The sequence below is a fragment of the Pholcus phalangioides genome, unplaced genomic scaffold, assembly GCF_987345545.1.
Source record: "Pholcus phalangioides strain wild (caught in Gottingen) unplaced genomic scaffold, Ppha-v1.0 ptg000003l_1, whole genome shotgun sequence".
Classification (NCBI taxonomy): Eukaryota; Metazoa; Arthropoda; class Arachnida; order Araneae; family Pholcidae; genus Pholcus; species Pholcus phalangioides.
The window spans coordinates 769,894-787,535 of record NW_028301596.1 but is presented as its reverse complement, the minus strand read 5'-3'; the positions used below and the strand labels follow the sequence as shown (position 1 = coordinate 787,535).

The 17,642-nt window shown below is 36.6% G+C and overlaps 1 protein-coding gene across 1 annotated transcript; it reads left to right on the top strand.

Annotated features, from left to right (window-relative positions):
- Window positions 1-279: 279 nt before the first annotated feature.
- Window positions 280-11,131, top strand: LOC149087868 (histone acetyltransferase KAT7-like). The gene is made up of 2 exons (XM_089242175.1): window positions 280-539; window positions 5,385-11,131. Exon 2 carries the CDS (start codon window positions 5,399-5,401, stop codon window positions 7,220-7,222), a length of 1,824 nt encoding a protein of 607 aa, XP_089098301.1. The 5' UTR covers window positions 280-539; window positions 5,385-5,398; the 3' UTR covers window positions 7,223-11,131.
- The last annotated feature ends 6,511 nt before the right edge of the window (window positions 11,132-17,642 follow it).

Here is a 17,642-nt window from a genome sequence, read left to right as displayed (position 1 = left end):
AAATGTAAAAAATGATCCATCACACTGGTCCTCTCTATGACCACCTGCAAAAAATTTTCAGTTTTGTTCACTAGAGTCAACGTCAAAAACTGTATTCATAAACCAAACGGAACATAAAAATCTTGTTGCATGTCGATTTTTTAAAAATATTTACTTTCTATAAGTATTATATCTAAATCAATAAAATCAATTCTTTTCATGTTTTCTAATATTATTGAAAAATCGATAATGTTTGAAATTTGCGCATGGCACACCAGTATAAAATTTTATATACAGCGCATGCGTAGACGAAGAAACTCCGATATTTGTTTACGTTTTGTGCATTGGTATTTGTAAATCGGTCCTCTCCCGTTATTCATAACATCATCAACTTCCCTCATTTTAATTATGTTGCGATGTTAATGGAGATATCTAATTAATGGAGAACGAGGAAGAAATCTGATGTGTTAATTAACATCATCCAGCCTATACATAGGCCTCTGTTATAACTTTTTACATTTGTGTCAGTTACATCACCAACCATATAGACCTAGTTTTGTGTAAGTTGCTTAAGCTGTGCACTAAATGTTGTCTTTATTGTTTTTAATTATTAAATCGATACATAGGGTCATATTACTTTATATATTTCATTATTTGTTATGTTTCATTATTCTATATTCTTTAGTTTTTGTATAGGCATTGCATGATGTCATCACAATATTCATATTCAACATTCACAAAATAGTACCACACATGTCAATAGCTGTGATTTGGCGGTATATATAGCTTTCCAATTGAGTATTTTGCATGAATTTTTTTTTGGGGTTTTACTCATTTATCTCATGGTAATACAGTTGAACCCGTTTATAGCATTCCCGCTTAGTGCTCCTCTTTTGTGGTCCCAACTTTCACCAATGCTCATACATATTTACTGTTTAAAGTGTTTTATCGCTTATAACGCTTTTTTCGTGATTTTTGGAAACCTTATACGTGGGAACCACTGTATAGCATATTAGTAGAATATAGTGCTTGATGTACAAGTGAGTACAGTATTTACAATCCATATCTTTTATCAAATTGATAAGCAGTCAAACCTCGATTGGTTGATCTATTGGTGTGGTTTCCCAACTTTTAGTCGTGGATGCAATTCGATAATCCTGTTAACATTCCAATGGTGGTGTCTGGGATAACACCAATGGTGGCAGTGGATCTGTGAGATCCATGACCGAAAATTGATCATATCAGAAATACATATCACATTGTTGCACATATATGTTCTTTGCAAAACAAAAAACTTCACGTCAGGTTTCACTACACGTACATGCGCATTCCCGCATGTACCGATTCGTTGGGGGGTTCCGCGGGGGGGGGGGGGGGTGTAGCAGTAGTGGGTAAGGCCTCCAAAAAATGGCTCGGGATCCATGATGTTCTTAAGTCAGCCACCTCGTTGGGTAATTTGCCTGTTGTGGCGTTGTATTTCCAGGGTTTAAGCCAGATAAAAAATTCCTTTTGCAGAAAAGCAAAAATGGGGGAAAAAGCTTTAGCAAAATGCTACAATGCTAATGTAATGATTGATGGTTGGATGTCTACTCTTTGCGTACCTCCTGTATGCATTTTTGCGAAAGTGGTTACTACTTTTTTTGCCTTCTACGATTTTATTTTGCATTTTGCGAAAAATGGGACTGTAGCTTAAACCCTGGTTTTTTGGGAAATAGTAATTGAATTCCAGATGTGCTGATATAAAAGACCACCAATTATTAATATAAAACTGGTGGAGGCTTCGCAATCCTTAAACTTTTGATTGATCATAAGAAAATTCGATCATGGATCTCCCAGATCCAGTGCCACCATCAGAGTGTTAAAAAGTCTTGCCACAGAGACAGACCCAAAGCAGTATAAATATTCAGTCATACGACTTCATCCACAGTTTGAAAAATATATAAATTCATACCCAGCAATAGATGCATGCTGCCACTGTGGTGGTTGAGTGGTCATAGTGACGGACTCGCATTGCAAGGATCTGTGTTCGAACGCCACATTGGTGGTCGGCTTGCCACAGAGACAGACCCAAAGCAGTATAAATATTCGGTCATACCACTTCATCCACAGTTTGAAAAATATATAAATTCATACCCAGCAATAGATACACGCTGCCACTGTGGTGGTCGAGTGGTCATAGTGACCGACTCGCATCGCGAGTATTCAATCATTACAGTTCACTCATAGTTAGAAAAGCTGGTGGCAGTTGGCAGCACTACACATAACAAGCATTACACAGAAACAAACTTCACATCAGGTTTCACTACACTTACACGCACGTTCCAACATGTACCAATTCATTAGAGGTTCCGCAAAAGGAATATGGACGAGGTGCATGTTTGGTTTAGTAGTAGTAGTAATAGATACACACTGGGACTGTTAGGTACACATGCATTTTTCCAGCACAAATCTCATATGGTAGTAAATTGCCCATGGTGATAAACTGGAGTTGTGCATGGTTTCTAAGAAAGTCAAACTTTGATGCAGTGACAGAAATTTTCAGTCAACAAATCTTCCACACAGTAAAATCGAAACCTTGCAATAAGGAACATCAGAGGGACCAGAATTTTGTCCCTTGAGATGTCTCTTATTCAGAGGTAAATAAGAAATATAATAATAAGCTCAAACGTATGCTAATTTGGACACATTAGGCCTTAAAATGAGGTTTGACTGTGTAAGAATTACAGTGATTTGATATAACATCAAACTCCAGTACTCCCACTTGTCTAGCTTTTTGGTAAAATGACCTACTTTTGTCCTATTTTTTTTTACCAAATCCCCTTCAACACAGTTCGTGTGATTGTTTTGAATTGAGGAGAATGCCATTGATATATAGTTGAATCCTGTTATAAAGGAATTCCAAGCATCGTTCCTATGTAAACTTATCTGGGATATTATAAAAGTGTTCATTAAAACAGGATTCGACTGTATAGCCAACTAATACAGATGAAGTAGATTACAATGAATGATTCTGTCAAAGCAGAAATTGTACAATTTTTCAGGTTTTTTTTGTGGTTGTATGTAGACCATTTGGTTCATTAATTTTTCTTTTGCTTATTTTAAGGGTTCAAAAAGAAGAGTGGTCATTAAAACTTCTATCTGGATGGGAAATTTTTTAAATTTATAAATTCAATGCTTTTGATTATTCATCGTGCGGAACAAATGCAGTATAATCCGGATCCCCTTTGGCATATTTTTTTTCACCGCCAAACACTTTCGTGGGCTCGACAAAAAATTGCTAAGGCCGGAACTGACTGCAGACACTGAAAAAAAATCAACAGCATAGAAAACATAAAAGTGGAAAACAACAATAATATTATAAATAATAGTATAAATAAATATTCTCAGTAGAAAAATATAAAACCCAGACTATTTGAAAAAATAAACTGATCAGGGAGGGGCATAAGTCACTGGGTATCCAGACTTTTTAAAACATGTAATGATAAACGAAAATAATGATATTTCCTTACGACACTGAATATTGAAGGCATGAAAAAAAAAGGCAGATGCAAAAAATATGAATAAATGTATCAGAAAAATACAACCTGACGGAAAAAATCTTGTGACGATGCAACAACACATTTAGACAATGGAAACGGAATGATGCTGTTTCAAATATTGCACAAAGGGAGACGCCATTTGAATAGCCCGCATTACTAGCTCCACCTAGAATGGAAAGAGCTAGAAAAATTACCGTAATCTAGCACCATTATGCTTGTCTTGGCGATCTGGATTGTACTGCATCTGTTCCTGTACATAGGCCTATTCTAGGTTTGGTTATTCTGATTACTACCCAGTAATATTCAACTGTATTTTTAAGGGCGGTATTCACTGACATGGTTTAAACTATAGTCACAATTTTTTGATAAGAGATCGACATGGATTGGTTAAATTCAGGTTTTTAACCAATCTATGTTGATCTCTTATCCAAAAATTGTGACTACAGTTTGAACCATGTCGGTGAATACGGCCCTAAGACATGCAGAGACATAAACAATATTTGCAAAGAGCTAGGAATGAAAGTGCTTCATTTTTCAAAAACGATGACACTGTTATTGAACACTATAATTTAAACAAATCCCTTTAAAAAAATATATGTATATATATGGGCAACACAGTAAAACCATCTGGTTTATCTTGCCTTCTTTACATTGGACCTTGTGATTTGCTCATTTTGCACTGTGCTTTTAGAACTGGTCTCGAAGGAGCATCATTCTCAAAAAATTTACGTCTTCATAATTTACTGTGTATTGTCGAAATAGAGTTGACAGACTGGACAGTGGAAGACTCCGAAATATATATGGTGAGGATAGAAAGAAAATAATTATCTGTGGTAGCAAAACTAGTACAGTTTTGGCCAAAAATTGTTTTTGTTTCAAAGTCATTTCTGTCATTTTGCTTTGGCTTGAGTCAATCTTATAGGATACCAAAATAATATGGCAATAAAAAAATTATTTTATTTGATAATTAAAAACTTTTTTGGTGGGTTTATTATTATGCTATGATTATGTTGTCTCGGGGAGCACCCCCTCCCCCCCCCCCCCCATCCTACTACTTCTAATTTTCTGAGAGGGAGCCCTGAAACTAATTAAAGTTTATGTAACAGTCCAAAGTCTGGACACACAACTATGCTTTAGTCATTGCATAGGTGGGAATGCTTCAAATTTTTACCAAAACCTTCTATTCGGAAACCAGATTCTTCTGACTCTTCTTTTTATTAATAGAAATATCCCTAAAAATCCTCAAATAGTGCTTGGCTCGAATTAAAAATTCCTAAAAAGAATAGGCCTAAATACTCTTTAGGCTTTGCAATCGCAAGCACCATGCCTTCTCAGGAAAGACATAGGAAATTAGGATTTCAATTATGGGAAAACCAGCAATTTTCACCAAATAGGATGACAAGGAAAGCAAAGTTGCCAATTATTGCTAAAATCACCAATGGTGAGAAATGAAGTGCTACTGCAATTCCCAGTGAATCAAAATGAATTCTATGAAAAAAAACCAATTTTAATTATGTGAGATACAATTTTTATATTGATAGTCGTAGTTTGACCCTCTCCACCAATGAGATGGGGAGGCAGTACATAAATATATTCAGCACATTCCTTCCACGATGAACACTTCTTGTTAGTGAACAGCTCCTATTTACAGACATTCCTCAGATTCCTGTTGGATATAGCTTTTTATGTTTTCACTCATTAATGGACAAAAAATTTTGGTCTCGTGTGTGGTTGTCCATTATTGAGATGTTCTGCTGCATAAGCAGAGACATTTATCAGAGGCATTTATAATACAATGACTTTGTGAAACAAATTTTTATATTATCATGTTGATTAATTTTGTTTGAACTTTTTATAATTTTCTAGGTTTATCGTAAGAAATGGTTTACAAAACTCCGAGTAAGGAAGATGCTTCAGATAGTGGCTCTGAAGCAGATGTGCCAGTACACCCGAAACGTAAGAGAGGGCGTCGAGCTCCAAGACGAGCCAAAATAGATGTTCAAGACTCAGACAGCGAGGGTAGTGTTGAAGCTCCAAGAACGTACCCAACTCGGAACTCTGTTAACTCAATCCGCACTCAGAATTCGGCAAAAAAGGTTAAAATAGAGCCAGATGCTGAAGAAAATGAGTCTAATGCTGAATCGAAAGCCATTGCTACATGCAAAAAAAATGTATCTGGAAAGAAAGGAGCGGCCAAAGCTGAAAAAGAACAGAATGAAAAGCGAGGGGCAAAAAGCACACCTACGAAAGGAAAGAGAAAAGAAAAAGACATAGCGAGTGACTCTGAAGGTTCCGACAGCGCTCAGCAGAGACCAAAAAAGAAATCCAATCGGGGTCGTCCTAGATCCACGGGAGAAAACAGTCACAGCTCATCACAGCAAAGCACAAAAGAGGACGAAAAAGAAGATAGATGTCCAGTTCCAGGATGTAACTCCGAAGGTCACTTGAGTGGACAGTTTGCCATGCATTTCACTGCCGCAGCTTGCCCGATATTCCATAACACAGTTCCAGCTGAGTGTGAGACTCGATATCGTCTGCGTGTTCAGCGAAAGCTGGAAAGAGAGCAAACAGCTGAGCAGAGTGCTCTCAACAGGTTCGGTCTGCGCAAAGTTGGTCCCAGCCCAGAGCAGAAAGAAGCATACCGCCAAGTTCTTGAGCAGAGACGTAAATCGTATAATCCCCGCAAACAGAATGGCATCGTGGAAAATGAAGATACTAAAGTTCACGAAGATAAAAGTAAAGAGCCATCGTTATTAGGTTTGTCGCCAAATTTTGACGTGGAAATGTTCAAAGAAGCTCAGTCCCGAGCTGCAGAGATATTTGAAGAACAACAAAAACGTCCCTCCAATTGTAAACGTCCAGGAATTCGAATTTTGGAGATGGGGAGATATCAGATGGATGTATGGTACTGTTCGCCTTATCCCGAAGAATACCAATGTCTATTAAAACTGTATCTCTGCGAATTCTGCCTCAAATACATGAACAGCTCTACCATATTACGCAGGCACATGGTCAAGTGTGTCTGGCGTTGCCCACCTGGAAACGAAATATATAGAAGAGCGAACATATCATTCTTCGAGGTAGACGGCTTGAAAAACAAGACCTATTGTCAAAACTTGTGCCTGCTCGCGAAATTATTTCTGGACCACAAAACCTTGTATTTCGATGTAGAGCCATTCTTGTTTTACGTGATGACTGAGAATGACAATGAAGGCAGCCACATTATTGGTTATTTCTCCAAAGAAAAGAACTCGTTTCTGAATTATAATGTCTCTTGCATTTTGACGCTACCACCTTTTCAGCGGCAGGGCTTCGGCAGAATGCTGATAGACTTCAGCTACTTGCTGAGCAAAGTCGAACAAAAAGTTGGTTCCCCTGAAAAGCCGCTGTCTGATTTGGGACTCATTTCATATCGCAGTTATTGGAAAAGTATCTTATTAGAGTATCTCAGCAATTACGATGGTAAAGAAATCTCAATCAAAGATCTTAGTCAAGAGACGGCAATAACGGCCTACGACATTATTAGTACTATGCAGGCACTAGGCTTACTTAAGTATTGGAAAGGAAAACACATAGTTCTCAAAAGGTGGGAAGTAATCAATGAGTATATGGCTAAAGCAAAGAAACGGAAGTTAGACAGAACTATCGACCATTCTTTTTTGAAATGGGTACCTCCTAAGAACAACACCTTACCATCAGATTAACGAGCAAAAACTGGGGTTTTTTTCATATATTTTCTGTTAGTCAAGTGTTATGAAAATGTTGATGACATTCTGAAGTTCTGTGTGACATTATAATGTTGGTTTCATGTTTCACACCATTTTCACCGTTTCTCGTGAACTATGTAAAAATGTTCCCAACAGATACGTTGTCTTTCTTGTCGTTTTTTTCCGGGTGTTAGATGAATAGATATATGTATTATCATTGAGCTAGAGAGAAAAATTATGTATAAAAAAACTTTGATTTACTCAAATATGATTGTTTACATCCTCTGTTGGGCATACTTATAATTATTTGTTTTAAAATAGATGATGGGTGCATAAAATCTGGCTCGCGGGGCAATCGAGCCCATTCAGGAATTTTATTATGACATGTATTATTGTATATTAATATTTTTTTTCATTATATTTGATTACCATATTGAATGTGAAGGCTGAGCATGATATGTGTGTACAAAATACTGGTGCGTTCCAGAGATTTTTTTATTACTTGCCATGTTGCACAAGTGTTATATCATTCCCCTGCCGAGTAATCAAATACCATGTGACCAACCTATGAGAATAGGTTTCATTTGTATCAATATGCGATTGCAATGCTTTCAAGGCTTTACATCTTAGCAAAAGTGTCTAATTTTGAAAAGTGCTCATGTGCCAAATTTCATGTCTTATGAAGAAAATCATTCATGCTGTGACGGTACTCTTCCATTATAACAATACAAATGTATTTCCAACACCAAATTGGTGCATTCTGGCTTATTTCTTTCCACATGCCTTTGGCATGATACTAGACTTGCACATTGCTATACTTCCACTTCGTCTGCTGACTCCATCGTGGCATTCATAATTCCAAGAAAATTTGCCAAAATGCAAACTGGTATGGTTATAATGGAAAAGTATAACTGCGACTTTTCAAATGATCAAGTCAACATATTGTGTGAGGGTGCAATGAACTGAACTAACTTGATATAGGCGATTCAAAAACAACTGATAGTCTCTTCAGAATGTTGGGAGGTCAAGACAGCCTTTGACATTCACAAGGAATGAAAAAATTGCAATTATCAAAGAAATTATAATGAATGACCATCCAAAAACTGCTGCAGATATCTTTGAAGGGTTCAGATGAATAACATTCTACATTACATTTTTGCAAAATCAGCTTTTTGATTGAATAATGTTCCATATAGCTTCTGTTACAGTTTCATTAAGTTAGTTCCTGGAGAAACTCTCATATTTTGTTGCTATGCCATTTTAAACAACTGCAACCATGAGTTCTATAATTTGAGCATCTGTCCATATTATCATTGCATCTCAGTTACCTTCCCAGGTGGAAAAACGGTCTGTGTTATTCTCACGAGAAAAAAATTTCCCCTTTTCAGAAAGAATTTGATTGTCTTTGATCAAATCTTTGATCGTGTCTCCTATACATTTTGAAAAAATCGACATAGACTGTTATCCATCCGAACCCTTCATTTAAAAATTCACACACGACACAATAAGCAAAACTTAATTTGCCTGCCAAATTTAGAAGACAGATGGCACCATTACTTGAATACATAACAAACATTCCAAAGAAATAAACTTCACATTAGGTTTACAACACACACACATATTTATTCATTATAAATTCCATCCATGGGTGAGGTGCATGTGTGGTTTAGTAGTAGTAGTGGCTATTCCATTTTAAAGGGCATGCATTTGGCTTGCCAAAAAATGTCTTCCCTAAAACCCGACAAACAACAAAAAGATGAGCATATTACAGGTCCAAGCAAAGTGTTTATAAATCGGGGTTTGATCTAACATTTTGACTAATTTATACGTATAGCCGCTACATAAATTTGGGCCATTAACAGGTCTCTGCAAATTATTTCTCCCATTTGTTTTTTGCCAGTCTACAAATTATTTCTCCAATTTATTTAATTTTTCCGTCTAAAATATTTCTCCCATTTTTTCCGTTGATCCACAAAATTATTCGTCTACTTTTACTTGTCCACGGCTGTATAAAAGTTGAAGAACACGGCCCCTAGCCTATCATTCTTCTCAATGCTGTCCAATGACAATTTTTGAATTGTCTGTGCCACTCATAAACTCTAGTTTGACTCTAAACTGTTATTTTCTCACCATGGCTTGGATTATTTGAAAAATCTCAGTGCAGAATTTTCCTAGCAGGACACAGCATTCTATACTTTAATGCTGTTTAAAATTCAGCATTTTTGCTTGCGGCAGAAAGTCTTAAACGCCTTGCTATGGTAAACCATGTCCATTATCTGGGTGAAACTTGTTCTTGCAGATTGGTCAGCTCATGTTTGACAGTGAATCAAAAAGTTCTGGGACTTCTTCGACGCACTAGTAAAATTAAGTGAGCTACAGATGTCAATTATTTCGTGATTTGATTTTTTTAAAATTCATTTCATTAGTGTTCATTATTCATATTTGGTCTTTGAATAATTTATATGGCATGCAAAAAGTTAAACTTAGGCAACATATAGTCTGCAGACCAAAATTTTTGTGCACCCATGAACTCATCACTTGGTGCAAGCTGGATGCACCCTAAATGTACTGAAGTAATTCGCTTAGCTCTGACATAATGCGGACAACAAGACGAGAAGTTACCAGCCTTTCCCTCGGGACGATCCATCCCATGCTGGTATGTTACAGGGAGGTGTCACACTTCCTGAAAAGTTGCTGTCTGCACCATAGGCGGAGATAGACTTGGAAGTCTGGGGGGGGGGGGGGGCATTGCCATTATTTCTGGGGGCACGATGATGATGATGTCAATTCATATATGTATATATACATTAGATCAGTCGACTCCACCTTTGACGCTGGGCTCCCCTCCCCCCATATCTCCGCCCATGGTCTGCACTGATTTGGGTGCTGGCTAAAAGCAAATAAAAAATTTGAAAAGATGGACGTATTTCCTGACTAGGCCTAATTTCATGAACAATAGGGCCAAGCACACATAGTAACCAGGACTGGACAAATCTATTGCCCGACATGGAAAAATTTTGGCCAGGCATGTATTTTTTCCAACCATGTGCAGGATGCCAGCATATAAAATATTTAATCGGCATGTAAATTTTTGAAGATTCATCCAGCTCTGGCATAGACCCCCCCCCCCCCCTTTAGATTCAATATGGTTTTAATGCACTTCTAGACACGTGCCTAAAGACACTGTTGATCTTATTTCAATTCTACTAGCATAACTTTATTGTTCATGTTCAATATGTTGTGTATGGTATTTTTATAGCGTTTTTAGATTGTAATAATTACGTAGCTTTGTCATGCAATATGAATTAGATTTGTGTGGTTAATTAGCTGTGTATTGGTTGAATGTGTTAGCAAAGAAATGTGGAGCTGTGTACAATATTTTGTGGTGAATATTAGATGTACAGTGACACTCTTATGTAAAAATACCCTCTATAATGGTAATCACAGAGCTTTTAACTTTCTGGATTTATCCCGACAATGCCAGATTTCACGATATTCATAAGGCTTCCAGATCATGAATTAACATTGCCGGTTTTCAATCAATTATTGCCATTAACTTAAAGCACTTGCTCTTGCAACATCGCACCTCTTAAACTCCAGGCTTTATAGCCTGTATGAAAGCTGGTCAAAGTTATCTAAATCTACAAACGAAAGCAAACATGGCAACCGTTCACGTTGAAAACATTTTTTATGTACATGTTCAATCGTAAAACGGCTGGTAGATTCAATCACCATGTTCTCCACTATGTATTATTATGCTGACTGTATTTCATCCAAGAAATTACATTGGAAAGTACAGGACATCAATTGCGTGTGTGGGAAAAATTCTTAATTTATTGCTGAAAATTGTCGATGGCCGGGAAATTGACAGTCTCTACAAATTTGGGTCAATTATAATGAAGTCACAAAAAAAAAAGTAACATAACAAAAATGTCCAGTAAATATCAGAAATTCATGGCAGCATCATTGGAAAAACTGGACATTTCTTTAGAATAGTTAGACACTGAATAGTAACTAAAAATATGGCTATATTTCATGAAATATGGGTAATATGGTCTCCTTATATATTTCTTCATATTTTTGTTATTTATGCCCATAAAAAACTTTAAACTTTCAAAAGTATGTTTGCCGGATTTGTTTGTGTAAGTTACAGGGATTTTACTTTCTGAAGGCTGGTAGGTCTGTAATCACCTATATATTGCAGGACTTTACAAATCCCAGACATCCGGTTGCAACTGTGACTTAACAATCGACATCAGGGATAGAAATTTTCTATGCTAGATAACAAATGGAGTGTGAGAAGTGGCTCCAATATGGAGAAACTGTGTTGGGGGGGGGGGGGGCTGAAATCTTTATTTGTCCCGTATGCAGGTGATGGAATGATACGGTGCATTGCATATTCATGAATTATCCAGGGGGGGGGGCAGCTCCCTCACAAAATTTATTGGGGGGAAATAGCCTTAGCTCCTAGGTTCAGGCACCCGTGAATCTGAGGACAGCGCAAAATTTTCTGAATTTGTTTAACTGCTTCTCTGCTAACATAGGAGAAAGTTTTAGAGTTCCAGAAAAGCCTTAAAAAATGTTTGGCTCCTTAAACAATTTGACTAGTGCCCAATTCTTTTCTTTTTTTTCGATTTGTCAAGCCCTGATATTAAGGTGTTACTTTGCACTCCTATCAATAACGATAAATACTGTGGCACAATACTTTTTTCTCCTGGCTCCCTTGGTTATAATTTTATATAGGAGTTTCACTCTTTTAGTTACTTGATAATGGTTGATAAAATATGTCAATGTATTTGCTTACTGATACAGAGTAAAAGGTCTCCCACTTGCTTATATTATTTGTGTCAATTTTGCTAATCAGGTGACTTTTTTTTTTTAAATTTACACTCGAAAAGAATTTTGTCGCCATCAACAGTGGGAATCTTACCTGTGGTTTGTTCAAAAAGTATCCAACCATAATGTTTTCTGTGTATACCAATGAGCCTTGGGGGTCCCTAGGGAAGCATGGTTTGATGCACGTATGTAGGCCATTCTGGCATGCATGCTTGAATTTTTTCCTGCCTGCAGAAGCTGCCAGTCACTGACAGACTGCAGATGAGTGAGGAAATATAAATGAGTGCAGTCACATTTTTGTTTTCGACAAAATGGCCAGAAAGACTAGAACAACACTATTGCATTAATCGTGATGCACTGCCAATCGTGGCGCAGAACCTCTTGGTATTAAATGATGTGCCGTGTGGTGCGTACTTGTGATGTACCATGCCACTGGAGTCATAAGAAGACAGTTAGCATGACTTTGACATTGCATCTCTTGAAGATCAAATCTTCAGTCAAAAGGGAATGATCAGATCCAATGCTAATGCTTGCCTCGTCTGCAAGTTCTGTGGTCATGATTCAGTGATTCTTCATCACCGGAGTCATCACTTTGTTAGTCACAACTTATTTGTCAACTTATTTTTGGTTGTTGAGGACTTACTAGATCATGCATCCATTGATGTTCGGCCATCTTTGAAGCGGTTGTACCACTCCTTATATAATCAGTGTAGTAGCATTGTTAGATTTTTTTCCTGTCATTTTGTCAAAAACGAAAATGTAATAGCACTTACACGTTCTTATTTATTGGTGGTCTGCCTGTGACTGGCAGCTTCCGCAGACAGAAAAAAAATTCAAATATATGCACTATAATTGCTTACGTATGTGCACCAAACCACGCCACCCTAGCTTCATTGGTTTATGCACAAAAAATTATGGTCAGATACTTTTTTGAACGAACCTCCTAGAAAGTTCGAGTTTTGTGAAATTATAGTGGCCAGTGAGGAAATTCTTAAAATCAGCATCCAGTAAGGATCACAAATGTTTAAACTGCTACCATTCTTAGAACAATTTTAACATTTATGTGGTTGTGTTTGAGTGAATCAGTGCAGAACGTCTTTTGCTTGGTATTGTTAGAATTGTATTATTCCAATTAACTGACAAATGCCTCAGTATGAAACCTTATTCAATTATTGCTGTTTGGGATAGAAAAAAATGGTAGATGCCAGTTTTTCGCAAAACTTTGAATTTTCATCAACGCTTATAGTTAATAGTGTCCAAAGAGTTTAGAGTTCTGAGAGATTACCATCACTGCTTCCAGTAGACAACCCACTTTAAAGTAATAAAAGAAGCTACCCAATTTTTTGCTGCTCACATTTGACACTAATTATGTTGGAAATAATTGTATGGTCATCATTGCTGAATGGCCTTTTTTCTTGTTGCAATAATGTTTCCTAACTAAACTATGCCTTAATATAGGTTTTGCAAGTTTTGTAGGCATTGCAAAAGTTGAAAGTAAATGCTTGATGTCTTAACATCTGGTCGAATAGTTGTCATACATTTGTGTCACAATAAGTACTTCAGGCAATCAAGGCCAATTCGTAGTGGCTGGAGATCCTTGGCAAGTTTGATGTAAGATGGTCTGGTGGGTGCCACATCAATTTTTTTTCATCACTTATTTGCATGGCTATATATCATGTCTGCATTGGATTAGCTCCATGTGACGAGAGAAGGGAAAAAAAATTTGAGAGCCAAAAAAAACGTAATAGTTGTATAATTTTTTCTGTCAGTATCAACATTCTGGATCCTTTGATCGTTATGGCTGCCATAGCTAACCATGATTATAAATGGCCATAATTGTCATAAAAAAATATGTCAACTTGACGATGACTCCAAAACATGCCTTTTCTTTTTGGACAGGGATCTCTACCTGGTGAATTGGCTGGCCAAAGCCCGAAATTCTGATATTGGCCGGGTCAATTTATAATGAAATTGTCCAATTTGCAAACTGGCCAACTTTGGCGTTAACTTATATTAATTTTTTGTGGTATAAAATATTGAAAATTTCTCTTTTTTGTTTTGTTTCAATATTGCAGTAATTATGCATCAAAAAGTATGAAACAATTTTGTTTGATTAACGAATATAAAAACAATGACTTGTAGGTGTGTGCACAAACAAATGTCTATGCAATTAAATTCTATTGATCGTTACACTCTGCCAATGAAAAAAAATTTAGTGTGTCAAACAGTATTGCACTCTGTAATTACATTGTACTTTTTCACGTCATATTTGCTATTATAACGTTCACTTTCATATTTATTTTGTGTACTAAGTGGAAAAGATAATTTTTTATTGCTACGCATAAGTGTTTTGATGGTTCTTTTGTGTTGTATTCGAAATTGAGAAAACAAGCATTTCAGCTGCAGCAGGCATCCTAAGTTGATAGCAATAATCACTGCTGTCCACTGAGAATTTTTCAACTACAGACGAAATATATAGAGTAATTTCCTGCCTATAATCTACATATGCAAATTTCTGATTGTTGCCTTCATCACCAATAATGAAATCTTAAAAAATGGAAGGAGTGGTTGGTTCCCTTGTGCATCTACACTGTTGAGACCAGATGAAAAAAGTGATATTTTACTGAACTAACTGTGCAAACCTCAGGAGGAAATGTTGTGATCTGGACTTGTTTCCATTGCTCTGGTAAGCAATGAAATGAAGTCTGCTTAGCATGGGGCCCCCACATCATACAGCAGAACCCCTAGGCCAGACTTTTTACAGGCCTCCCCATAGTGAATTTATTGTATGAAAAACAAAAAATGCTAAAAATCGTTCCTAGCTGAAGCTTCACTCTTGTGGGAACCATGCTTTTGAGTATTTTAGCACAGTTAATGACCACATTTTTCTCTTTTGATTATATGTTCCTGGATGACGATGCTAATTTATATTTGCGTCAAATTGTGAAAAATTGGCTAAAAGATAAAGCATGTCACCATTTGGACACTTGAATTATATTCACCATGTTTGTTTCCTCCTAAATCTTATAGATAGCAGAGGCAAGGATTTATGGCATTGCTGCATGCAGGGGTCACAAACTTGCCCCCCCCCCCTTCATTGCAACTTAATGTTCTTGATCGCCAATTGCTGAAATATGCCACCTTGCCCCCCCCCCCTGCAAATACACCTCTGATCAAAAGATCAAAAGCCCATGGCACCAAGGCTATTTTCAATAGCATCATGGGTTCCCATGCTGAACAAGTCCCTCTACAAGTTTGATGCAAACATCAATTGTAAGGTAATTAAATTACCTTGCAAGATCATTGGAGCACACACACACCAGGGTTTAAGCTACGGTCGCATTTTTCGCAAAATGCAAAAGAAAATCGTCGAATGCAAAAAAAGTAATAGCCACTTTCACAAAAACACGTACAGGAGGTACGGAACGAGTAGACATCCAACCATCAATGATTACATTAGCATTGTAGCATTTTCCCCCATTTTTGCTTTTTTGCGAAAAGAATTTTTTATCCAGCTTAAACCCTGACGCACACCCTCTCCCGGTGAGCCCACGCATAAAAAAAAATAAACGCAGACTTTTCCTCAATCTGCTAAGAATCTTGGTGAAACATTGATGCAAATGTTGTCACAGTGTTAAGATTATTGCTTATTCTCCTAAAATTAATGCCTATGACGAATACATGTTTTGTTCTTAAAGACGGCCCAATAAAGTGTTAGACATGTTTTCCAAGCAGTATGCTGGGTAGTAAGAAAAGGTTTGTAGGTCACATTTTACTGGCGAACTGTTGATCCTAGAGGATTACTTCCTATTAGAAAAAGTATCCAAATAAAGTGTAAACCTCAGATGTATTATGAACATCATGAAAAAGACTCCATCCATGAAGATGTGTACACAGAGTGTGTTCATTTTAATGAGTTTATTAAAAAAAGAACTTAATGTATGATCATGGCTGCAAGTGGGAGGAGGGGGGGGGGGGAACTGGGGGTGTCCCGGACTAAAAGAGGCACCAAATACACTCTTCAACCACTCCTTTCAGCAATACATGAGGGTGTTAAAATGCTTTATTGTCTCATCTGTCCAAGTATCTAGTTGTGGCACTTGCATAAATGATTACAATTTTCTGTTTGATCATGTCATAAATGATTTAAGAAAATTATGTAATTAATTTTCTTAATGCTTCTGGTTATTGTAAATTTTTAGATGTTCCAATTTGTGGGACAGGAAAGTGATTGTAAAATTAGGGTTTAACATATGTGGAAGAAACTGGTATATTAAACGATGTAAGTTTTGCTTGCGGATAAGTTTTTGATTGCCCGAGAAGTAGTATATTCATGTTTTAATCTGAATGTTGGTAAATATATGTGATGTTGTCATTTTTACATTTAAATTTTTAATAATAAAAAACTGTTATGAACAAGAAAATTATGTTATACTGTTTGATTGGACTCTAAATTGCTTCAGAATGCAGGGAAGTTTTTTCTATGTCAAATACTAGCAGAGGGAGCTATAGTTTCGTCAGAATAGTAACGGGACTGTCCAATCAGATGCAGCAAATAGAATGAATGATTGGTGGGGGAAGAACATGGACATTGAATTTGTATATTCCTGTTAAGCGACATTGAGATATTTCACCTGTTTTACCATTCTGTGAAGGATACTACTTCACACAACTACTGCCATATCGCTGCACTGAAATTTACTGCTGGTAAGGAGTTGGAAATGAAGGCGCTATATCGCTCGGTGGTGACCTCAAGCTCGTTAAAAAATATCTTGTGTTATCTACATCCCTTCCTGAATGGAACAACAATCTTAAGATGGCAGACTATCTTACCACCCCGTCACTCTTGAAAGACATTAGGAAGTTGAGAAAAATAACCTATTTTTGTTTTCTGAAATAGACTCGTCCAGACTTTTACTGTTCACCTAACTCCCAGCCTCCTTTAGCATTCAGTTTCTTTCTATGTACAGGCAAACTTGGCTCAATTAGAACTTTGGTTAATTCAAATATTGGGATAATTCGATTTTCACCATGTCCAAACAAGGTTAATACTTCTGGTTTAGCTCAAGGAAAAAAAAACAGCTGTGGTGGACATTAGTAAAGTGGAATCCCCATGAGAATGTTCATGAGGAAGACCAAAACAAATATAAAAAGCAACAGAGATCCTTACTCAAACACTAGCTTCTGCTACACACACACACGTTAGAAAAAAAATGCTGTTGAAGCTCGAAAATCACATCAACTTAATTTACAGTGTTTAAGAACACCAAAAAGAAAAATTAAATTTACAAATAAAATAGTTTTTGTGATCATTTACATTTTATACAGGCATAGCAAATGATAGCATTTAATACATGTTTATGATTATTGCGAGTTAGATTTTTTGTGAAAGTACTGTTATTTTGTAACAAAGAATTAGATAATTCAATTTTTTTTTCGCTTGAGCTTTGAATTAACCAAGTTCAACTGTATATTGTATTATTACAAACACAGCTTCATGATGAAGCTTTTGAAATCCAATTGATGGGAACATCTTGTTTTTCTCATTCCCGCCCATGACAATAGATGTAAATAATTGCTC

Bases quoted from the DNA above. Each gene is read 5' to 3' on its own strand.
- LOC149087868 (XM_089242175.1), top strand. From the start codon at position 5,399: ATGGTTTACAAAACTCCGAGTAAGGAAGATGCTTCAGATAGTGGCTCT.